Below are 25,736 nucleotides of genomic sequence, written 5' to 3'. Positions count from 1 at the left end.
GTAGATGTAACACACTTGTCCCGTGCTTGTTTTGAGTCTTGTTGAACCCTACTCAGTGTGGATCCACAGGAATCCTGTCTCAAAGTGTATTGTGGATGCTGCAGATGAACCTGGCAACTAGGAGTAGTGGAAGACACACTACGTTCACTCTACCAGAAGCACAAACTTTGTGTCTCATCATTATAAAACTCACTCGACCAAGGTACACAGAAATCCTTGGTTTCACAGAAATGGTTGACAGCAAATCAGGTTGCCATAAAGCCAATCATTGCTTGAGTTATTTGATGCTATAAAATGCGAAAAATAAAAGTAGCAAATGGTTTAAAATACAGCCCCAATGGTAGTTACAGTACATTTTCTATCTTTATAGCAACAATTATTACTTTCTTAATGCAATTAGGAGCAAAAATTGTAACCACCATAGCACAAAGAAAGAAAGACGTTAAAGCCCTAGTCAGAGGTAGCCATGCTTTGAAGGACTTGTCTGTTTGCTTTGATGCTCTGTACAAATAATCTATACATGTTTGTTTCAAAAGGACTATCACAAATCATAGGTTGTCTTTTATATATTCTTTCCTTTAATTTTTTTTAAAAAATCTTGTTTTTAAAAGTTATTTATTTATTTTTATTTTCTGTGCATTGGTGTTTTGCCTGCATGTATGTCTGTGTGAGGGTGTCGGATCACTTGCAACTGGAGTTACAGACAGTTGTGAGCTGCTACGTGGTTGCTGGGATTGAACCCTGGTCCTCTGGAAGAGCAGCCAGTGCTCTTAACCACTGAACCATCTCTCCAGACCCCTATATATCCTTAATATTTACCAATATCACTGAACATCCCTCCTCATAATTTTTGTGGCCTCACCGTATTTCATACTATGCACATCTTAAAATGTATTCTAAATCCAAGCACTGAGAAGAGGAAGTGGACACAAAGTCCCACTCCTGACCAAGAAGCTGTTTGCATCTGACAACTGCTGAAAGAGGAAGATCAGTTTTCTCCAATGGCGTGGTACTGGGGGTATCACCAACACTCCAGGGCAGGGCACATGCCCAGGAGTAGCTGGCCCACACAAAACGGACTTCATGGCAGTGTGTGTGTGTGTGTGTGTGTGTGTGTGTGTGTGAGAGAGCATTTTTTTAAATTGTTTTTTGCTTTGTTTTTTGAGGAAGAAAGACCATGAAGTTGGGTGGGTAGAAAGAGGGGAAGGATCTGAAGAAACTGGGGGAGAGGAAAACAAAATGATCAAAATATATTGTATGAAAAAAATTAAAATAAAAAATTGCATACTTGAAAAATGTATTGTGTTCTATTCTAGAATGTATGAAATGTACTGAGATGTCAGCCTTGCAGACAACCACACGCTCTCTCTTGTGTGAGGCCACTAGAAGGGCTATGTTCTAAGTACCCTCTGATTGTACGGAGTCTGCTTTTCAGCAACAGTGAGTGGCTTCTTTCTGTTTGACCTAGAAAGACCCGTGAGGGGACATGCACCTAGAGAATAAAGACATCAGGCTGCCCTCAGCCGCGCTGGAGGTCGAGCTCCGCCAGACATCGGCTGTGTCTGTTCCCACGTGCTCAGACCCTGGACGGCTGCTGACAGTCAGACCCACTACAGGAAACTACAAGCCCAGTCAGCCAGACCCCTACATCCGCTATGCTGGCCGGGCTGCTGGGAAGAGCCACGGTGTTCCTGAACATGCAGAGTTTGGCTCATTCCTCATGGAGGGGAGGTGAGTGTGGAACAGTCCGTGTCACAGGCATGGAGCTGGTAAATACTAAGTTTCTACAAGTATACTTTCCCTCCATTTGGTGGGAAAGATTTCCAGAAATTTTGTAAAAACATTTTCAGCATTAATCTCTTTCCTGGTTTATTTTAGACAAGTGCTACTTTTAAAATATAGTAAACTTGGCTTCAAATGATAATAGGAACAGAAAGAGTTGTCGTCTACGGATGTGGTAATGTCATATGATATTTAAAGTATTCCAAATACATGATTTTGTGAGTGTGTGTCATCTATCTATATCTTAGAAAATACTATTTCTGTAAACATAGCATTTGAATTAATTTAATAATTTTTATGTCATAAACCCTGGATTAGAGGAGGCTGGGGAAGGCTAGGGAATGGCAGATATGACATGGCAGGAGGAATAAAAAGAGAGAAATCCCTGAGTTGACATAAAGGAGAGTCACTTTTGATAAACCTTAAAATACTTGCTCATGTAAAGATAATAGACTTTATATGTCAATGCTGACACCCTACATTCATAATTTTCACTTCATATATACCTCCTGATAATGCTGGGTGACTGTGTCTGGCTGACTCAGGGAATGTTGAGTTCCTTACACTCTGAAACCTTGTATCACACACTGAATGAGACAGTATTAGAAAGTGACTAGGGGCCGGGCCGTGGTGGTGGCGCACACCTTTAATGCCAGGGAGGCACAGTCAGGTGGATCTCTGTGAGTTCGAGGCCAGCCTGGTCTACAAAGTGAGTTCCAGGAAAGGCTCCAAAAGCTACACAGAGAAACTCTGTCTCAAAAACCCAGCAAAACAAAACAAAAACAAAAACAAAACAAAACAAAACAAAAAAACAAAAAACAAAAAAGAAAGTGACTAGCCCTGAGGCTGGAGTCCTCATGAACAGGGTTAATTATCTTATGAGAGGGCTGGAAGAGCTGGGGAGACCTCTCTGTGCCTTCTGTCTTCTGCCTTCTGCGTGTGAAGATATAGCAAGAGGAGCTTGGGCTCCTCAGCCCGCAGACTGTGAAAATAAAATCAGTCCATTACAAATTAGTCCAATCCAAAAGAAGGTATTTTGTTACAGCAACACAAAGGGACTAAGACACAGTGCATTTTTGAGAAGATTCACTTATTGTATGTGTTTGAGTGTTTGCCTGCATATATGTGGGGCCACTAGACACATACTGGATCCCCGGGTACTGGAGTTACAGACAGCTTTGAGCCCCTGTGGGTGGGTGCTGGGAACCAAACTCAGGTCTTCTGTGAAAGCAGGAAGTGCTTTTAACCGATGAGCCATCTCTCTAGCCCCAGACACAGCGTACTGAAGAAATATTTGCACATTTGTGTTCACAACAGCATCAAGCAAGTGTGTGCATGTGTAAGCAAAATGGGGCATATACATACAATCCATTCCGCCTCTACCAGGAAGGGACTTCTGACGCCTGTGATAACATGGGCAAGCCTTGAGGACATTGCCTAAGTGGAGAAACCAGTCATAAGATGACAGGGCCCGTGTGATTCCATCTACATGGGCTACCTTGGAGAACACATTTAGAGGGACAGAAAACACCATGGTGGTTTCCAGGCTGGGGGATGGTGTGATGTGGAATTTCTTAGTGGGACAGAATTTCAGCTTGGTAAGATGAGTTCTGGACCTGGGTAGTGCTGATAATGGTACACTATTATAAATATACTTAGCATCTCTGAAAGACATACTTAAAAATGGCTAAGAGGATAAGTTTTGTAATGCATAGCTCACCACTGTTAGGTCCTGGAATAGCGCAATTAAACGGGGAGCAGACCACTGAAGTCTATTAACTAGAATCAACTTCATTCACAAACATGGGATGGTGAGGGGGCTTCTAACTAGTTAGGGCCACAGAATTATTTGGTTCTGTGACCCTCAGAGAAAGGGCTATAAGCTTCTTTTTATAGTCAAAGGTTATACACAGGGCAGGAAGTACATAATGGTATTTACAGCGTCTTGGTGTTTCAGCATCTCAGGAGTGTTGTCCTGAGCTGGAGCTAGGAGATTTACAGCATCTCAGGATTTAGGGTACATCTCGGCATCTTGAGACTTGAACCAGGGGTTTTATGGTGGCGCTCTCCAGGCTGTCTGAGATCTAAGGGGGATCCGGGATTTATGACTTCTGATGACAAGGTGTTAGTTAAAAATGTTTACATAGCCATGGGGTCATTTAAATTGCCTTTCCCTTGTCTGGGAGAATGCAGGGCAAAGGGCCAGACTGGCTATCAGTCCTAATACACTCAGAAATATGCATATAGATTATAAGCATACAATTTTTTCATATTCCTGGGCTCTTCAACCAAACCAAACCAAACAAAACAAAAAACCATGTGGAACTAGATTGGTTCTTCAGGTTTACAAGTCCACATCCTCACCAGTATTTGTCACTTGCTGTCTTGATGGTGACCATTCTGACGGGGGTGAGATGGAGTCCCACAGCATTTTAACTTGAGTCTCTCTGATGGCTGAATAAGCTGAGTACTTCTTAATTTGCCATTTAAATTTCTTCTCTTCAGAATGACCATTCAGCCCTTTAGCCTGTTTATTGATTGGGTGGTTTGTGGGGTTTTGGGTGTTTAATTTTTGCAGTTCTCTATGTGTTACGGGTACTAATCCCCTGCCTGATGGGCAGTTGGTAAAACTGTTTCTCCTGTTGTCTCTTTAGTGATTGTTCTCTTTGCTGTGGAGAAGCTTCTTAACTTCATTCACTCTTTTTTATTTATTTTATTATTTTTTATTGGTATTTTGCCTGTATGTATGTTGTGTGAGGGTGTTGGATCCTGGAGTTACAGACAGTTGTGAGCTGCCATGTAGCCCTGGCTGTCCTGGAACTTGCTTTGTAGACCAGGGTGGCCTTGAACTCACAGAGATCTGCTTCTTCTGCCTCTTGAGTGCTGGGATCAAATGCTTGCGCCATCACTGCCCTCTTTTTTATTTTTATTTTTACTCCTTTTCTTTTTTCTTTTCCTTTTTTGAATTATTTTCTGTGCTATTAGAGTTCTGGTTAGGAAATCCCTTCCTATACAACTGTGGTGGTTTGAATAAGAATGACCCCCAAAGGCACATATTTGAATGTTTAGACATCAGGGAGGGGCACCATTTGAGAAGGATTAGGAGATGTGGCCTTGTTGGAGGAAATGTGTCAATGGGAGGCCTACTCTCTCTCTCTCTCTCTCTCTCTCTCTCTCTCTCTCTCTCTCTCTCTCTCTCTCTCTCTCTCTCTTCCTGCCTACAGATCAGACGGTAGCTCTCAGCTACTGCTCCAGTGCCTGCTTGCATGCTACCATGACGCCTGGCATGATGGCAATGAACTAAACTTCTGAAACTGTGAGCCAGCCCCAATTAAATGTTTTCTTTTATAAGAGTTGCCTTGCCGGGCGGTGGTGGCGCATGCCTCTAATCCCAGCACTTGGGAGGCAGAGCCAGGCGGATCAGATCTTTGTGAGTTTGAGGCCAGCCTGGTCTACAGAGCGAGCTCCAGGAAAGGTGCAAAGTTACACAGAGAAACCCTGTCTCAAAAAACCAAAAACCAAAAAAAAAAAAAAAAAGAGTTGCCTTGGTCGTGGTGTCTTCACAGCAATAGAACACCGACTAAGGTACTGACATACTTAAGGGTCTAATTTATGCTTTCTTCTAGAAATTTCAAAGTTTCAGTTTTTACACTAAGGCCTTTGATCCATCCTAAATTGATTCTTATGCAGAGTGAGAGATGCGGATCAAGTTTCAGTCTTCTAGAACTCTGTTAAAGAGGCTGTAGTTTCTCTGATGTATGTTTCCTAAAGAATGATGGACTTTGTCAAAGGCCTTTCTGTATTGACTGAGATGATCATGTAATTTTTCTCCCTAAGTCTACTTATGTGCTGAATTATGCTTTTTGATTTGCACATGTGAGTATCCAACAGAAAATAAAACTTGGTTATAGTGTATGGTCTGAACGTGTTCTTTAAAGCAAATATGTTAAAAACTTCTGTATCTATGTCCATCAGAGAAACTGGTCCACAGTTTTCTTTCTTGAATCCTTGTCTGATTTGGTATCAGGGTTATGCTTACTGTTTGGGATGAGTTTGGTGTTCCTTCCCTTTCTATTTTATGGAACAGTGAGGAGCTTTAGAATAAAAGTGAAGAGATTGGGCACTCTTGTCTCTTTCCAGATTTTAGAGGAAATCTGGTTTTAGCTTTTCTTTGAAGATTTGGTAGCATTCAGTAATAAAACTTTCAGGCCCTGGACTTTATTTTGTTAGGGGATTTATTAGGGTTTCATACTTGCTTGTTATTATATTTTCCTTCTTTGCATATTCTGATCTCTGGTGGACACACTTAGGTTTGCCTTTGGAGTGCTGGGCAGAGTCTCCCACCCTCATAAGACTCTCCACACTGCACCCTTGGGTGACTAATATTTTAGGTAAGGGTGCCTCCCGAGTATGAAAGTATGGGAAGTGTTCAAAGTACTGAGATGAGTACATGCAGAGGACTATCTCTGTGTTTTCTAGGCCTTTGATTATTAATTACCCCACTGGAGAAATGCAACTATGAGTATCATGTGCATCCCTAGAACTTGGAGATTTTCAGGCTCAACAGCAGTGAAAAACAGATCATTCCAGAATTTGGTTTATATTGTGTTGGAGATTTTTATGTTAACTTGATACAAGCTAGATTCATTTGGGAAGCTGGACCCTCAACTGAGAAAATGCCTCTACCAGATTGACCTGTGGGAAAGGCTGTGGTGCATTTTCTTGAGTGATTGTTGATGTGGGAGGAAACAGCTCACTGTGGGTGGTGTCATGCCTGGATGGTAGTCCTGAGTGCTGTACGAAGGCAACCTAAGCAAACCATCAGGAACAAGCCAATAAGCAGCCCTCTTCCATAGCTCTGCTTCAGTTCCTGCCTCCAGGTTTCTGTCCTGACTTTCCTCAATTATGGACTTGTGACCAAGGCAATTTACAGAAGAGTTTATTGGGCTTACAGTTTCAGAAGTGAGTTCTTGACCATTACAGCAGGCAGTCAGGTATGATGCTGGAGCAGTAGCTGAAAGCTCACATTTTGAAACACAACCACAAGGCAGAGAGGGACACTGGGAAAGGCGTGAACCTTTTGAAACTTCAAAGCCTGCCTCCAGTGATACACCTCTTCCAATAAAGACACACCTCCTAATCCTTCCCAAACAGTTCCACTAACTGAGAATGATTATTAAAATGTATGAGCCTATGGGGGCCATTTTCATTCAAATCACCACAGGACTTATAAGCTGTAAATGAAATAAACCTTTACCTCCCCAAGTTGCTTTTGGTCATGGTATTTTATCACAACAATACAAGCCCTAAGACCCTACTGGCTTCAGACTTAGAACTATCAAACTTTATGGTAATTCTCAGCTGATGAGACCTGATTCTGGCTACTGAAGGTAGCTTTCTTGTTAGCCATATTAGAGCTTTTTAAAAAAATGCAGACATGGATGGAAATATAGCAGCAGTACAGTGCTTACCTGGCACACTCTGGGCTCAGTCCCTAGCATGGAAAACGAAGTCAGGAATGGTAGTGCAGGGTTGCAGGGATGGTAGTGCAGGGTTACAGGGATGGCAGTGCAGGGTTGCAGGGATGGTAGTGCAGGGTTGCAGGAATGGCAGTGCAGGGTTGCAGGGATGGTAGTGCAGGGTTGCAGGAATGGCAGTGCAGGGTTGCAGGGATGGTAGTGCAGGGTTGCAGGGATGGCAGTGCAGGGTTGAAAGGATGGTAGTGCAGGGCTACAGGGATGGCAGTGCAGGGTTGCAGGAATGGTAGTGCAGGGTTGCAGGGATGGCAGTGCAGGGTTGAAAGGATGGTAGTGCAGGGTTGCAGGAATGGTAGTGCAGGGTTGCAGGGATGGTAGTGCAGGGTTGCAGGAATGGCAGTGCAGGGTTGCAGGGATGGTAGTGCAGGGTTGAAGGGATGGTAGTGCAGGGTTGCAGGGATGGCAGTGCAGGGTTACAGGGATGGCAGTGCAGGGTTGCAGGGATGGCAGTGCAGGGTTGTGGGAATGGTAGTGCAGGGTCACTGCAGTAACAGCTGCTATTTGCCTCCAGTCTATTTACAAATATCTGATGGATGCCATTCTTTTGTAATTTATCTTCATGTTTCCCAACCAACTCTTGCTTGTTTCCCTTTGAAACTGTACTGTCCTTTGCTTTGCGCTGAGGCCACCATTACCTGCAGTTAGATGTGAGCGCAGAGGGGTCATGCAGCCTCCTCTCTGTAGCCTCACTGTCTTTACCACACAGCTTCGAGAGCTGGCCGTTTATAAGTTCCCAAGGAGCTATTTCTTTCCTCAGTCATTAGCTGGAATGTTAATTAATTCCATCTGGTGTACACTTCACAGTATCTTTGACAGCTGTGATTTCATAAGCTTGTGGCAAACTCAGAATCCTCTTTATCTTTTAATTTAAAAGTTTCAATGTTTTTGAGGATTTCATACACAAGTCCCATATTTACAGCATTTCTGTTCCTCTACTCCAACTTCACCCATGTCCTCCTCACTGAATGAAAAAGGAGGACGTGACTGCTCCTAAAGAATGGTTGAGGAGAAGGTTTTGCTGTAGACGTGAAGGGAAAACAGCCAGAGGCATCTGGAAGGTTCCAGGCTGAACCGGGCCATGGGGGGAGGGGAGAGTGAGTGAGGAAGAGGAGAGGAGATGGGGGGATAAGAGATGAGCCTGGACCAAGAAAAGCCAAAGAGAAAAAGCAGGAGCTCAGAGGCCGCATAGCTGGAATGGCTGAGTTATAGAGGGATCAGAAGCTGGAGGAAGGTAAGTGAAGCCCAGGTCCTGGGTTGGAGATGTTTAGGGTAGGGTGTGAGGTGAGAAGGGCTGAGGAGCCACAGGTACTGAGTGAGACTTGCCCTGGGTTTCTTTGAGACCTAACACTCACCCCCTCTCAAATTCATGGTGTCTTCATTTTAAATTATTATTGTTTTATATATATGTATATATGTATGTACATACACACACACACACACACACACACATGTCTGTTGAGTCCATATCATGTTGCTCATATGTGTATGTGTTTAGGGCTGATCACTTGGGATTGGTTACCTACCAGGGTACTGGAGAGGATTGATTCTTTCTATCTCCGTCTCTGTCTCTGTCTCTCTTTCAATATCCATTAATTGCCTGTAGCTCTTCATCTAGAGGTAGGGCCTGTAAACTGAGGCTTTTCTATGTTCCTCCCATACCACAACCATTTCCAAATAATCACTCAGAGGCTTATATTAATTATAAATGTTTGGTCAATGGCTCAGGCTTATTACTAACTAGCTCTTACATTTAAGTTAACCCATTTCTATTAATCTTTGTATCTCCACATGACCCGTGGCTTACCAGTGCTCTGGCATCTTGCTCCTTCTGTGGCTGCAGGTGTCTGCCCTGACTCTGCCCTTCTTCATCTCTATCTTCAGTTTGATAGTACTGCCGAACCTTATTCTGCCTCACCATTGGCGAAACAGCTTAATTTATCAATCAATGAGAGCAACAGATATTCACAGCATACAGAAAGGCATCCCACAGCAAGGGTCTTGTGAGATTTCCTCCATCCATGTTGGCATGTCAACTGATGTTGTCATGGAGATCTTGCTTAGGCAACCATATATTGTTGAGAGTTCATCGGTGCAATTTCCCTGTCATACATAGAAGATACCATCTTCCAGAAGACTTCCTGGTCCTCTGGCTCTTAGAATTTTTCTACCCTCTCCTCTGTGATGTTCCCTGAACCTTAGGAATAGGGGTTGTGTTGTAGGTATATCAATTGGGGCTCAGCACCCCATGGTCTAGTGTTCTCTGTATTCTGACCAGTGTGTATGTGTTTGTAAAATGGTCTCCATCAGCTGCAAAAAGAAGCTTCTTTGGTGAGGAATGAAAGCTATATTTATGTGTGGTTATAAGTATAGTTATTTAGAATGCATTTAGAAATTGTACTGGTTTAGGAAGTGGCAAATGGTACATGTTCTCTCTGTGATGATTTGAATAAAAATGACCCCCATAGGCCCATAGAGAGTGACACTATTAGGAGGTGTGGCCTTGTTGGAGGAAGTGTGTCACTATGGAGGTGGGTTTTGAGATCTCATATATGCTCAAGACATGCCCAGTGAGACAGTTCACTTCCTGTTGCCTGCAGATCAAGGTAAAGAATTCTCAGCTCCTCTCCAACACCATGCTTCTTCCTGCCATGATGATAATTGACTATACCTCTGAAACTGTAAGCCAGCCCCAATTAAATGTTTTCCTTTATAAGGGTTGCTGTGGTTATGGTATTTCTTCACAGCAATAGAAATCCTAAGACACACTCTCTCTCTTTTTTTTTTAATCATAGCTTTGAGTCATTAGATATGAGTATATAACTTGGAGTAACCACAGATACTAGGAAAAGTAAAAAGGGACCATGGGGTATCATCTAGGCCTAAGCTGCTACTGAGTGCCAAGTCTGGGTCCATGACCCTACAGCAGCCAGAGTCTGAGTCAATGTCTGTAGCTCCTGTTGCAATTTAGGGCTGTGTGAATGCCCTGGGTCAGGTGAGTCACCTGATTCTATGTTGGTGTCAGAGGCCCATGCTGCAGCTGGAGCCGTGCAGATCTGAGTGGCCTGTGCTACTACCTAATGCCATGGTGATGTCTGGGGCAGAGCTGCACCTGGGGGCCATGTCTGGGTCTGTGGCACTACTGCAGCCAGGGTCTGTGTTGATGTCCGAAGTTCCTGTTACCATCAAAGGCCATGTGGATGCCTGAGATCTGGGGCCGTGTTAGTATTTGAGGGCCACGCTGCTGCTGGGGCCATGCCAATCTGAGTGGCCTGCACTGACACCTGGGGCAGAGGTGACATGCAGACTTGGCTGCTGCCAAGGACCATGTCTGGGTCTGTGGTCCTACCATAGCCAGGGTCTGTGTTGAAATTTGAGGCCTGTGTTGCCATCAAAGTTTACATAGAAGCCCAGGATTGAGAAACATGTGGTGTCCAGGGACCATGCCACCAAAGCCATCCTGATCTGAGTGGCTTGTGCTTCTAGCCAGAGCCAGGATATCTTCTAAGCTGTTGTCAAGAGCCATGTCTAGGTCCATGGTCCAGCTATAGCTGGGGTCTAGTTAATGTCTGTGGCTCGTGACATCTCAGGGGGCCATAGGAACCATGTGTGTTGAAATCAGAGGGCCATGCTGAACTGGCCCTGCCCTTTGATGGCCCTGGGATAGCTGGCCCTGCCCCTCACTGTACACTGCAGCAAGAGAGCCGGCCCAGATCCTCATGGGTGAGTTGGAGGGGCGTGGCTCCAGTGGTCTGGACTGACCAGCTCAACTGCCACCCAGGCCCATAGCTGGACCCGGGGTTGGCCAACTCTAATATCTACCCTATCTAGGACCTGCTGGAGCTCGTGAAGGGACTGGTCCCGTGAAATGATACCCTCAGAATCTCCATGACTTTGGGTGACTGTGGGATATCTGAGAGGAGTTTCATTGAGGATCCATTGATGATGGTGTACCAGAAACCAGCGGCCTTGAGCCAGACCAATGACTCATTACAATGAACATTTGCAAGTAAAACTGACTGGGCAAAAGGGTGTGTGTGTGTGTGTGTGTGTGTGTGTGTGTGTGTGTGTGTGTGTGTATGCTGTGTGACACACTGTGGCTCCCAATGCCACCAGAATGAATGAAGAGGTGTTGGAGAGGCAGGAAAGATGGAGGAGTGAAGAGGTTTTTTTGTTTTGTTTTGTTTTTTTAATTTAATTTAATTTTATTTTACAATACAATTTAGTTCTACGTATCAGCCACGGATTCCCTTGTTCTCCCCCCTCCTACCCCCCTCCCCTTGCCCCCAGTCTACCCCCTATTCCCACCTCCTCCAGGGCAAAGCTTCCCCCGAGAACTGAGATCAACCTGGTAGACTCAGTCCAGGCAGGTCCAGTCCCCTCCTCCCAGGCCGAGCCGAGTGACCCTGTATAAGCCCCAGGTTTCAAACAGCCAACTCATGCAATGAGCACAGGACCCGGTCCCAATGCCTGGATACCTCCCAAACAGATCAAGCCAATCGACTATCTCACCCATTCAGAGGGCCTGATCCAGTTGGGGGCCCCTCAGCCATTGGTTCATAGTTCATGTGTTTCCATTCGTTTGGCTATTTGTCCCTGTGCTTTATCCAACCTTGATCTCAACAATTCTCGCTCATACAAACCCTCCTCTTTCTCGCTAATTGGACTCCCGGAGCTCCACCTGGGGCCTAGTCATGGATCTCTGCATCCAGTTCCCTCAGTCATTGGATGGGGTTTCTAGCATGACAATTAGAGTGTTTGGCCATCCTATCACCAGAGTAGGTCAGTTCAGGCTATCTCTCAACCATTGCCAGCAGTCTATTGTGGGGGTATCTTTGTGGATTTCTGTGGGCCTCTCTAGCACTTTGCTTCTTCCTATTCTCATGTGGTCTTCATTTACCATGATCTCCTATTCCTTGTTCTCCCTCTCTGTTCTTGATCCAGCTGGGATCTCCTGCTCCCCCAAGCTCTCTTTCCCTCGACCCTCGCCCTTCATTACCCCCACTCATGTCCAGATTGTTCATGTAGATCTCATCCATTTCTCCGTCATTGGGTGATCCCCGTGTCTTTCTTGGGGTCCTGTTTTCCAGGTAGCCTCCCTGGTGATGTGAGTAGCAGTCCAGTCATCCTTGTTCCACATCTAGTAACCTCCTATGAGTGAGTACATACCATGTTTGTCTTTCTGAGTCTGGGTTACCTCACTCAGGATGATTTTTTCTAGATCCATCCATTTGCCTGCAAACCTCATGATGTCATTGTTTTTCTCTGCTGATTAGTATTTCATTGTGTATATGTACCACATTTTATTTATCTGTTCTTCAGTTGAAGGGCATCTCGGTTGTTTCCAGGTTCTGGCTATTACAAACAATGCTGCTATGAACATAGCTGAGCATGTGCCCTTGTGGTGTGATTGAACATTCCTTGGGTATATGCCCAAGAGTGGTATAGCTGGGTCTTGGGGGAGATTGATTCCCAATTTTCTAAGAAAGCGCCATATTCATTTCCAAAGTGGTTGTACAAGCTTGCATTCCCACCAGCAGTGGAGGAGAGTTCCCCTAGCTCCACATCCTCTCCAGCATAAGGTGTCTTCAGTGTTTTTGATCTTAGCCATTCTGACAGGCGTAAGGTGGTATCTCAGAGTTGTTTTGATTTGCATTTCCCTGATAATTAGGGATGTTGAGCAATTCCTTAAATGTCTTTCAGCCATTTGAGTTTCCTCTGTTGAGAATTCTCTGTTTAGTTCTATAGCCCATTTCTTAATTGGACTGTTGGGCATTTTGATGTCTAATTTCTTGAGTTCCTTATATATTCTGGATATCAGTCCTCTGTCAGATGTGGGGTTGGTGAAGACCTTTTCCCATTCTGTAGGCTGTCGCTTTGCCTTGTTGACCGTATCCTTTGCTCTACAAAAGCTTCTCAGTTTCAAGAGGTCCCATTGATTGATTGTTTCTCTCAGTTTTTTTTTTTTTGCATGTTTTGTTTTGCATTGGTTTAATTTTTTTAAAAACTTTTTTTGTGGGGCACTGCAGGGTTCAGGGGAGGACATGGGGTGACTGGGAGGTGAGTGGAATTAGGGTGCATGATGTGAAATTCCCACAGATTTAATAAAGAAATTATGTTAAATTAAAACAAGGGACTACGGGAGTGAAAGTGGGGCAGAGAGAAGGTAACTAACTGGTTACTGAATGGATTTAAGGTCCACTCCACAGGAGAAAATGCATGTCAGTTATGGGAATTATGGGCAAGGGAGCACATAGGCTCCAGGGGTGAACCTACTATGGTGGTTTTGCTAAGTGAATATAGTATCAAACTGTCTTTAAATTCATACCTTTAAACTCACAAACTAGTATAACGCTCAGATCTCATCAATTTCTTTGTGAGGTGGACAGTGGTTAATGTAGGTCAGAGTGTTGAGAATAAGTGTCTGTGGAGGGCTCATTCACAAGTAGGATATCTGTATCACACCCCTCCCCGAAGGCTCAGGACCCTTTCTGAAGACAGAGCAGGACTATTGTAAGACCCAGAGGTTGGAGAGGACTGGACTAAATTAGTGTTTGCTGTGAAATATTCCTTTACACTGTATGAATATATGTCATTGTGATTGGTTTAATAAAAAGTTGACTGGCCAATAGCTGAACAGGATAAACTTAGATGGGAAAGCCAAACTGAGAATGACGGGATGAGGAATGGCAGTCAGGAGATGCCAGGCGGCTGCCGAGGGAGCAGGAGATGAATGTGTCATGGTAATAAAAGGCACTGCCATGTGGCAGAGCATAAATAAGGACTATGGGTTAACTTAAAATGTAAGAGCTAGTTAGCAATAAGCCTGAGCTATTGGCCGATCATTTACAATTAATATAAGCCTCTGTGTGGTAATTTGGAAGTGGCTGCCTAGATGGGAAAACAAGTGTCTTCTAGACATGACAGGGCCACTCATGGGCACACAAGATGGGCACAAGATCAAGCAACATTCCGGCATAAAGGGAGAGGAGCTCATGAACTTCATTCCTAGCTGAGGAGCTGGTGATAGTTCATGGCTTCTTGGGGAGGGAGAGTCAATTTTCTTTAAGGGTGTGGCTCCCACACATGTGAGTGTATGGACAGCATACACTGGACTCAGTGAGCTATACAAAAAAAAAAAGTGAGGCCACAAAGTTGGGAAGGGGTTGTGGGTGGGGATTGGATCTGGGAGAAGTTAGGAGAAGGAATGTAGGGTGAATATCATCAAAAATATTGTATGCATGTATGAAATGCTCAAAAGAACAACAAAACATATAAGAATACAAATAAAATCATAAAATGTAAGCTTATATGTTATAAACTTTTAAAATACCTTTTCAATTGCTGTTATTGTGATTAAAATGTATTATATTGATATTCAAATATTGTTTTATAAACACGTATTATATATAATAAACATCTGTAGTTATATATTTAAATATATATAAACTTTTGACATTTTAACCTTTTTTCAAACAAATTGCATTTTTGACAACTTCATGTATATGTTATATTTTAACTACATTATCTTCTCTTACCTCCCTCTGAAAACCTTTTTTCTTCCCAATTATTCATCCCTTTTTTCTTTTTTGACTCATTGAGTTTAATTAAGGCTGCTTGTATGAGCACAGGTAGGGATATTTCCTAGAGTTTGGCAACTGAACCATGTCTATGCTGCTGTAAAAAAATGTGTCCCCTTCTGCCCTAGGAATCATCAACCACCACCAACTTCTCAAGGCAGGGTGGAGCCTCATGAGCCTTCCCCACCTGTGCTGGGATGTTGTCAGGCAAAAGCTTTTCAAATCTTGAGCAGCTGCTGTTGAGTACAGGGATGTCACAGCCACAACATGTCTGGAAAACAGCTTCCCACAGCGCTGCTCACCATCCTCTGGCTCTTATGTTTCTTCTGCTCCCTCTCTGACGATGTTCTCTGAGCATTAGAAGGATAAGCATTGAACAGTCACTTATTTTCAGCACTTTGACTAGTTATGAATTTCTTCAGTAACCGTCATTCTTTGCAAAATCAAGTTTCCCTAACTAGGGAACAGCACTAACATGTGGATATAAGTATAAATGATCAGGAGACGGCTTGAATGGCACAGTAGGTCCACTTAGCAAAACAACAGTAGCAACTTCCCTGCTAGGGCGGTGATAGCCCCAGCCACGGGCTTTTGACCAGATTCATAGTATCAGGCGTGGATTCTCTCCTGTGGAGTGGACCTTAAGTCCAGTTAGAAAGCAGTTGGTGCTGGGGATTTAGCTCAGTGGTAGAGCGCTTGCCTAGCAAGTGCAAGGCCCTGGGTTTGGTCCTCAGCTCTGGAAAAAAAAAAAAAGAATCTCCAGTTTTGCCGGGTGGTGGTGGCACATGCCTTTAATCCCAGCACTCGGGACGCACAGCCAGGTGGATCTCTGTGAGTTCGAGGCCAGCCTGGGCTACCAAGTGAGTCCCAGGAAAGGCGCAAAGCTACACAGAGAAACCCTGTCTCGAAAAACCAAAAAAAAAAAAAAGAAAAAAAAAAGAAAGCAGTTGGTTACCCCACAATAGTTAAACCACTGTTGTATCAGTGGGCATATCTCATTTGGCAGTTCAGTGGTATAGCATGTAAAGTTGGCAATACTGTTGCTTAATTTTCTCCCCTACCAGACTGAATAGCATAGGGTAGAGTCTTCTAGCACTATGAAAACTAGCTAGCAATGTGGAGTGGCTGTAATTGTGGGAAACTGAACTTCCAGCCCATTTCCAGCTTGATTTCTCTGTGTCCTGCAACCAAAGCATGAAGTGTCTTCAGCACTATCTATTTTTGGTAGGCAATCAAGAGCAGTGTCAGTAACTTGTATTGTTTTGGGAGCCTCAGGAGCCCCTCTGACTAATCATTTCTAAAAAGGTATCTTGCCCCTGGCACTGAGATTTTTGCTTAATAATCTGTGCCTTCTGGAATTATCATTATCTATCTACACAAAGTACTTGTGTTCAAACTATGTTATTATTATTATTATCATTACTATAGGCTTTTTTTTTTTGGCTTTTTTTTTTTTTGAGACAGGGTTTCTCTGTGTAGCTTTGGTGCCTATCCTGGAACTCACTCTGTAGCCCAGGCTGGCCTCAAACTCACAGAGATCTGCCTGCCTCTGCCTCCCGAGTGCCGGGGATTAAAGGCGTGCACCACCAGCACCCGGCTATTATAGTTTTTTTAACTAACTTTTAAAATAGTAGTTTTCCATGTGACGTTTCCACCGTACACCCCTAGTTTTGTTTGACTCTCTCATACACCCCTCTCTCCCCACATTCTTCCATCCTCATCCCCACTTAAGTCCCTTCATCACTGGTCCCTTCTACTCGTGTGTTATGAAGGTTCTACTCTTCACCTCCTCAGCACCTGCCCTTTGCTGTCGTGTTCCCTCTCTACACTCTCATCACACACTCTACACACACTCGTTCCAACTCAAACGCACACATTTAAAGTCTAAAGCTACGGTCATAGATGAGTGAGAGCAACCAGCATTTGTCTTATTGAACTTGGCTTACCTCGCTTAGCATAATATTTTCCAGTTCCACCCATTTTCCTGAAAATTTCCTTCTGCTACACAGCTGAATAAGATCCCATCGTGTATGTACCGTCTTTTCATTTTTCATGTGATGAACATCTAGGCTGATTCCATGTCTTAGCTGTTGTGACTAGAGCAGCACCACATGTGGCTGAGCGGGTAGGTCTCTGCACATACAGTAGGATATAAAGCTCTCTGGGTACATGCACGGGACTGGTATAGATAGGGCACATGATACTTCTAGTTTTAGCCATGTGAGAAAGCGCAGTACTCATCTCCATGGTGGTTGCTTCAATTCCATTCCCACCCACAGTGAGTAAAGGCTCCTCTTTTCCGGTAGCCTCGCCAGTTTGCTGTCACTAGTTTTCCAAATGGTGGACATTCTGACATTTTCTAGATGGTGACATTCTCTTGAAGTTTTAATTTGCATCCCCCTGGTTGCTAATGTTGTTGAGTGCTTAAGAAAATGATTGAGCTGGGTGGTGGTGGTGCACACCTTTAATCCCAGCACTGGGTGGGGGCGGGTAGAGGCGGGTGGATCTCTGTGAGTTCGAGGCCAGCCTGGTCTACAGAGTGAGTTCCAGAACAGCTAGGATGGTTACACAGAGAAACCCTGTCTTGAAAAACCAAAAAAAGAAAAAAAAGAGAGAGAGAGAGAGAGAAAATACCATGATAGAGGGAGACCTCATGGGGATAGGGAGAAACCGGGTGCTAAGGAGAAAGGATGGATGCTAAGACAGAAAAAAACAGGTTTTTTCAACAATGACATTACGAGGCCTTTCAGTTCCAGAAGGTCAAAGATAAAAATGTTCATTTATAATCACCACATTCTGTATACTGCATCATTTAGTTCTGACTGTATTTGTACATATATGAAAAAATAAATTGAATAAGAAGTGGTAAAAAAAAAAAAGAGAGAAAATGATGGTAATTTGTACCAATTTTTGAGAGCACTTCGTTCAGTTCAAAAGTCCATTTTTTTCATAGAGTTGTTTGTTTTTATTTTTATTTTTTGTATAGTCTAGATATCAATCCTCTGTCAGACGGATAGCTGACAAGAAGTTTCTCTGACTCTGTGGGATGCCTTTTCGCTCAATGGTGGGTCTCCTTTGCTGTATAAAAGCTACTGAATTTCATGGGTGCCTTTGTTGCTGACATAAGGTCACCGAGGAGCCATTGTCTCATACTCCTCACCTCTGCCTATTCTTCAAAGTGTTTTTCCTACTTTCTCCCCAGCGGTTCCCTTGTTTTCAAGGGAACCACGTTTGATCCATGTGGAATTTTTTTGTCCATTGTGAGAGATACAGACTGAGTTTCATTCTTCCGTTTGTTGACAGGCAGTTACCCCAGCACCATTTGTTGAGGAGGTCAGATTTTCTCTAATAAGTATTTTTGGAATTATAGTTGAAAAGTGTACAGTTTAGTGACATTAATTAGACTTATGATGTATAATCATCACAACTATGTAATTTCAAAATGTTCTTATCACCCTAGACAGGAATTTTGTATTTGTTAAAGCAGTAACTCCCCATACCCTCTCTCCTGCATTGGTACCAAAAACCTACCTTAGGTCTCTATTTGTTGACCATAGCTACTTCATAAAGGTGGAATCATACAGAAAATATTCTTTTACTTCTTGTTCATTTGTTCAGTAGATGAACGTGCTTCATTATGTATTATGCACCATTTTTCAACTTTAAAGGTTTTTAAAAATTAACTTTATCATAAAAAGACAAGTAAATAAAAAACCCCACTAAAATATAGTATGTGCCAATAATTTTTATGGGGAAATGATATTCCATTGTATATACATGTCACATTTTATTTATTTATTTATTTATTTATTTATTTATTTATTTATTTATATGCATAGTTGTGTGTGCAGATGCATGCATGTGTATGTATGTATGGGGGAACCCAGGGTCTACATTGGATGTGTGCCTCAATCATGTCCCCACCTTATTTCTTTTTGTGAGAGAGCCTCTCACTGAACCGGAAACTCATTTGTTTGTCTAGACTAACTCGTTGGCCAGCAAGCTCCATGGCTCCTCTGTTCCCTGTCTGTTCAGTGCTGGGATCACAGGTGCTGCCTCCACATCTAGTTTTTGGTTGTGAGCCTAGCCTTTCACGACTGAGCCATCTCTCCAGCCCAACATCTATTTTTTTAATTGGGTGCTGAAGACGCAAACTCAGGTCCTTACTCTAGCAGCAACCACTTTACAGACTGAGCGGTCTTCCCGGCCTTCAGCTGGTAGATTTAAGACTAGATATATTAATAATGACATTATCCTTGAAAAATCATATAATTTAATAAAAAATATCAAGATTGAACTATATGCTACCAACAAAAGCCTACTGTAAGCATGAAAGCAGGTAGGCTAAAAGTAAACAGATGAGAAAGTGCCATCGGCACCAAAATGGCTAAAAAGAAGAGTGGAGGGGAAGGATAAGAGCAAATATCAGAAATTAAATTAGAAGAAGCTGTTTTATGAATCAAGACTTTTAAAAAAGAAAGAGTGGATTATAGAGAGAGAATGTTATCTGGGAGGAAGGGGCCACATCGTACTTGTGAGGCAGTCAGTTTATCAAAACTGTAATTGTTGATGTGTGTGCACTTAGCCACAGGGCATCAAAATCTTCAAGCAGAAACTGACCTAACACAGGAGGGAATCACAGAGATCTTAACGCCTTCTCTTGGTAACTACTGAAAAAAAAAAAAGCCAGACAGAAAATCCTTGAAACTTCACCTGGATCCAAGGCTTGAATCACGTGCAGAGAGAGTTGTGACTGCACACTCTGATTCTGTCTTTATTTTCCATCCTGAGCCACCAGTTGAGGCTGGTGCTGGGCTTTTACTAGCCCAGGACAAAGGCTTGCTCTATCCTGATAAGCTAACATATTCTCAAGAAGAGCCTAGGACGTACAGTCATCCCTTGGTGTCTGCATGGAATGGTTCCTGTGTTCCCTAAGGATGCTCAAGTCCCTCACATAAAATGGTGGGGCATGTGCATAGAGCCTGCATTCTCCTGTAGACTTTAATTCACCTGTCGATGACTTCTAGTATCTAATGCAATGAGAAAACTACATGAAGAGTTGTTATACCACATTGGTTAGGGAACAATGACAAGGAACTCTGTGCATGATTAGTATTGATGCAAACACTGTAGGTAGTTGATGCAGAACCAGTGATATGGACATCTTACTGTATACCAAAGTATGCCACTGGCAGGATCATCCTGGAAATGAGGGGTGGACTGAATCTGCTGTCCACTTTAGAAAGATTTTGTTTTCTGTTTTCATTCTTTTACATAGATGCCCTGGAATGTTTTATTGATTTTTAACTTAGTAATGCTTAGGATAATGTTTTAAAAAACATGTTTCTTTTTCTAAGTGAGACGTCACTGCTGAGCAAACACTACATATTCCCGATATAAAAATGTGGTATTCCAGAGGTCTGTCTACTCTGGGAAGACATAGCAACCTCTGTGAGGTACCTTCAGTCTCCTTTGCAGCCCGGTGGGCAAGGCTGATGATCCCAGCTGGCACTCCACTATCCCTTCATGTCTCGAGCTGAGGGAGCCTTGGTACCAAGGTCGGGGCGTTTACCCACCAACCCCACAGTTTCCAGAGTTTTCCTGAGTGTGAATAGTATTAGATAGAAGGACTTAGAGTGTGGAGATAAACAGATAGAAAACAAAGGATAGCCTCGAGAGGGCCTGGAACCTATTCCAACGGGCCCTGACTGTCTCTGCCTCAGGGTATTTATGGAGATGCCAAGGGGTGGAGCAAAAGACCTCCCCCCAGCACAGCCAAGTGCAGACCATCTCAGACACCTGCACTCATGCCTGTGGTCCTAATCATCCTCTCTATTCGGACCTGCTGGGTAAAGCCACGAGGAACCTGAAAACGGGCTCCCACACCAAGGCTGGAATGCACTTAATAGGTGGAGTCTCTCATTAATCTTCCTGGAAAGCAGATATTCCATCAGTGTGTGTGGGGGGCATGCTTTTATTTTATGTGCAATAAAAATACTTATCTCTTAATTAATTACCCCAATCCCAAGCCATGACACTATTAATGATCACTTTTCTGGGCTTTCTGGCTAATTGAACTGAATGATTTTTTTCTCTGAATTAAAACAATTGTTTGAATAATGTGTTCATTGCTCATTGGGTTGAGATGTGAAAACTCACTTATTATACTATAGCAATTCTTCCAGCATCACTATTTTCACTTCATTTGTTAGCTTGAAAAGGAAGGATCATGCCTTTTATATCTGGGAAATTCTTAAGCCTTAGCTTGAAAGGTTCTCTCTGACTGCCTGTATGTAAACCCAGAGAGAGTAGGCATGGTGTGTTTGTGTGGTGTGCATATATGGGGTATGTGTGTGTACATTTGTATGCACATGTGTGTGTAGTTTGTATGTACGTGTGCATGTGTGCATGTGTGGTGTGTGTGCATGTGTGTGGTATGTGTGGTGTATGTGCTTGCATGCGTGTGTGTGCATGCATGGTGTGTGTATGCATGCGTGGGGTGTGTGTGCCTGTGTGGTGTGTGTATGCATGTGTGGGTATGTGTATGTGCTTGTGTGGTGTGTGTATGCATGTATGGGGTATGTATGCATGTGTGGTTTGTGTGTGTGGATGTATGTGGTGTGTGTGTGTGTGTGTGTGTGTGTGTGTGTGTGTGTGTATTTTTAGCACTTATTGAGCAATCACCCACTTCAACAGCAAGCTGGCAGGAATAGCAATGCATGTTTAGTTTTGTTATGAATATACGTAGCTCTTGTTCACTTGGGCAAGTCATTCACTACTCCCTCATCCTAAATTGACTTTAACCTTCTCATTGAATCATAAACTTCAACAATCATCTTGTTGGTTCGAGGGAGTTCACTTGTTAAAGCACCAAAGTTATAATAATGCTAGTTGTTATGTTTACTTGTATGCACACTCGAGCAGAGATCTTCTGTGGTAATGCCTCTTTCAGAAAACACCTTTGCCTTCTAAGATACAGAACTTATGCCAGACCCTATAGTCAAGTTAATAACATGCCCATGATCATTTATGACTATGTGCTCAATCTGCTCTCATATTGTGTACTAAGTTTAACCTGCCTTGAAGAAGGCAGTGTGACCAATCTTACTATGCCTTAGATTTCCCATATATATATATACAACCTAAGCTAATTGCATAACTTCAGTCTTAAACTATGAACTCATCCATACTCCTGATGAGAAGAATGTATTTGTGTTATAACCATTTGCTGAAAACAGCCAAGAAGTTGAAAGCCACCTTAACAGACACCCCATAAATGTTGGAAGCAGCATGCACGTATAGCTTTGTAACATCTGTTTGAGGTTTGAGTGCTATTCTGGTTTAGTTGGAGTCAGGAAAGTACATTCTCCCCTTGTTAACTCTGTCAAAGATTTCTGTAGAAAAATATTCCTCATTCCTTACCCGCACCATGTTTTCTGTGCTGTTCAATAAATACAGAACAAAGCCCTTTATTAGGAACAGGCAATACAGACAGGCCACAAACCACAAACAGACAGAAGATACAGGGAGAGAAGTGAAGAATTCAAATTTAAATTCACTTTTGGTCTTAAGTACTCCAAGAGGAAGTCTCTTTTCATTCCTTAATGAGATATTGATGAATTTTGTGAATTTCTGTGCCCTGTGTGAGCCTTCCTTAATGCATTATTGAAGCATCCTTCAAATCTTTGACCTAGTATCTTTCTCATTTCAACCTGAAAAGCTCCTTTTAGTCATTTCTTGTGAGCTAGATGTTCTGGCCATGCTCTGCTGAAAAACATGGGGCTGGGCATGGTAACATACACCTGTAATCCCAGCTCTACAGAGGAGAGGCAGGTGGGTCTCTGAATTCAAGGACACCCTGGGCTACATGGCAAGTTCCAGACCATTCAGAGTCAGTACTGAGAACCTGTCTCAAACAAAACAAAACAAAAAACTGGTAATGCCTTCCTTCCTTTCTCACTTTTGAAGGCTAGAGTTACTGACATAGTGTTTTAGTTGACAGTGTTCTCCACCCAGCACTTTAACTATATACATATGCGGCTTCTTTTCCAGGATTTCTGCTATGAGTGTTATTGATGATCATTGAGATGTGATGGGTCACTTCTCTTTTCCTGTTTTCAAGATACCAGTTTTGCCTTTACCAGCTTAACATCACACGTTACATCATGTTGGATTTCTTGTGTTTACGCTATTTGAAGTTTGTTGAGATTCTTGCATTTCCACATTTATTTTTTCTATAAAACTTGGGATTTCAAAAAAACAAAAAACAAAAAACAAAAACAAAAAAAAAACCTTGGGATTTCTTTAGTCAGTATTTCGTCAAATGCTTTCTTCTTCTTTTCTCTCTTTTCCTTGAGACTCCTAAAATGTATGATTCAATTCAATTCCACAAGTGCTCTAATCTCTCTTCACATAATTGTCTTTATTTTTAAAATTTCTCCTATTTTTGATTCTGTTTTATTTTAAAGTTTTCTCACGTCTTCCACCTGCTAAGTTAGGTGGCAGGAGTTTCTTGTGAGGCTGGGAGATGGCTTACTGCACAAGCCTGATGACCCAAGGTTGGATCTGCAACACCCACATATGAGTCAGGCCTGGTGGCATGTGCCCTAACCCCACACTAGAGGGCAGGGGTGGGCAGATCCAGAGCGCTCACTGGCTGACCATGGAGGCCTAGGTGATGATGAGTTCCAGGTTTGCTGAGAAGCTTTGTCTCAAAATAGAAGGTGAAGAAACAACTAAGGAAGATATTCCAACATCACTAGCCTCTGGCCTCCACATACGCTCACATGGGTGAGCATGCAAGTGCACACATGGGCGTGTGCACACACACATACACACTCAGATGACACTTATTATATTTTTTTGGCTCGAAATTTTTATTTGGTCCTATTTGACTATTTCAGTCTTTTTGTTGATTTCTTTCTAATTTTATTCATTTTTTATTTCACCTGTTGCCTTAACCTTTTTGTCTGTTTCTTAAAAGATAGGGTCTCAGGGATACTAGGCTGGCTTTGAACTTGCTATATAGACATGGATGGCCTGGAACTTATGATTCTCTCTGTCTATACCTCCCCAGTGTTGGGATTACAGGGGAACGCCACCACACTTGATTTATACAGGACTGAGGCCTGAACCCAGATCTTCATGTGTGCAAGGCATGAATGAACTTTACCAACTGAGCCACATCTCCAGACATGTTTTGCAGCCATCCTTTCTGAGGCACTCCTTTACTGATTAGATGGGTATGTTAAGTGTTGTTCAAATTTTAGATGGTCTTTAATAAAAAACCCAGAGCCAGATATCAGGGTGAGAGCTGAAAGATCAGAGAAGCCTGCCACTAATTGTTATCTCTATGAAATCCTCAGCCTGAAGAGAGTGAGTTCCTGTTTCCTCATCCCTTATATACCTTTCTCTGCCCTGCCATATTACTTCCTGGGATTAAAGGCGTGTGTGCTTCCTAAGCAAAGGCATGAGATCTCAAGTGCTGGGATTAAAAGTGTGTGCCACCACTGCCTGACCTCTATGTCTAATCTAGTGGCTAGCTTCATCCTCTGATCCTCAGGCATGCTTATTAGGGTACACAATATATCACCACACTTGAGTTTGAAGGTCAGCTTGAAATAGGAGCCTTTGATCATTCCAACTGCTTACTAAGTGTGAAATTGCTTGATCATATGTATGGCATTTTCAATTTCCTGGTATACATGGCTGCTTTTGAGTATCTTACTTTCCTAAGGAGGGACTATTCCTTGTGAAGGTTTAAGTGGGGATGGGGGCAGAGAGATAGGGTAGAGAAGTGGAGAGTGGGTGGGATAACTTAAAGTAAGGATGTATGAAGAAGCCTTATGGAAATCTACTAGTTTATAAATGAATAAAGATACTATATATAATAGTATATAAAACTTTAGTTTGAACAGAAGTACCCCATGTAGCAGGCTTTTTTTGGGCTGCCAACCAGATCCAAAATAAAGACATGGAGACTTAATATTGGTTATGAATGCTTGGCCTTATCTTATGTTTGTCCTATTAACTCTTATAACTTAATTTAACCTGTTTCTCTTTATCTGTGTTTTGCCTTGGCTTTTTACTTTTCTTTCACTCTGTATGTCCTACTTTCACTGCTTCTTCTGTGTCTATCTGTCTGGCCCTGGGCATCTCCCTTTTTTCTTCCTCATTCTCTCTCTTGTTCTCTCAAGCCTAGGTTCCTCCTCTTATTTAGTCTCTCTGCCTGCCAGCCCCACCTATCCCTCTACTGCCTAACTATTGACCAATCAGGTGCCTCAGGCAGGCAAAGCAATGCATCTTTACATTGTTAAACAAATGCAGCATAAACAAACGTAGCATACCTTTACATAGTTAAAGTAATATTCCACAATAACCCTGCATGAGTAGGTGACAATGGTATTCCCAGAAGACATGGATTATTAAGTGAAAATCTCAGTGCCAGTCACAGGATATTTCCCTTATTGCTACTGTTCAGGGAGGCTCTAGGAGGGACACAAAAATAACACAGGCTATTGACATTGTTCTGGGTTGTCCACCAGAACTAGTTGATAAGATCCCATTGCTGGAGACACCATGTACTTTGAACGCAGGTCATGGAGAAATCAACTTTGGCTGAACAGGAAACCATTTCCCTGCTTGCTGGCTTACATAGTTGTGGTGATATTGTGTTCCCCAAAATATTGTGCACCCTAATAAACTTATCTGGGGTCAAAGAACAGAACAGCCACTAGGTAGACATAGAGGCCAGAAAATGGTGGCACACACCCCTTTAATCCTATCACTTGGGAGGCAAAGATCCATCCGGATCTCTGTGAGTTCAAGGCCATACTGGAAA

At 42.8% G+C, this 25,736-nt stretch overlaps 1 protein-coding gene across 1 annotated transcript in view; it reads left to right on the top strand.

Moving 5' to 3' along the window:
* The first annotated feature begins 1,486 nt into the window (after positions 1-1,486).
* Oca2 (OCA2 melanosomal transmembrane protein) overlaps positions 1,487-25,736 on the top strand; it is a 284,223-nt gene continuing 259,973 nt past the window's right edge. The window contains exon 1 of the mRNA XM_052763431.1: positions 1,487-1,731. Coding sequence (XP_052619391.1) covers positions 1,487-1,731 — 245 coding nt within the window. The remainder of the gene's footprint in view (positions 1,732-25,736) is intronic.

Source organism: Peromyscus californicus, unplaced genomic scaffold (genome assembly GCF_007827085.1).
Source record: "Peromyscus californicus insignis strain IS unplaced genomic scaffold, ASM782708v3 Scaffold_4__1_contigs__length_199733344, whole genome shotgun sequence".
Taxonomy (NCBI): domain Eukaryota; kingdom Metazoa; phylum Chordata; class Mammalia; order Rodentia; family Cricetidae; genus Peromyscus; species Peromyscus californicus.
Note: the sequence above shows the minus strand (reverse complement) of the source record. Positions and strands in the feature narration are given on the sequence as shown.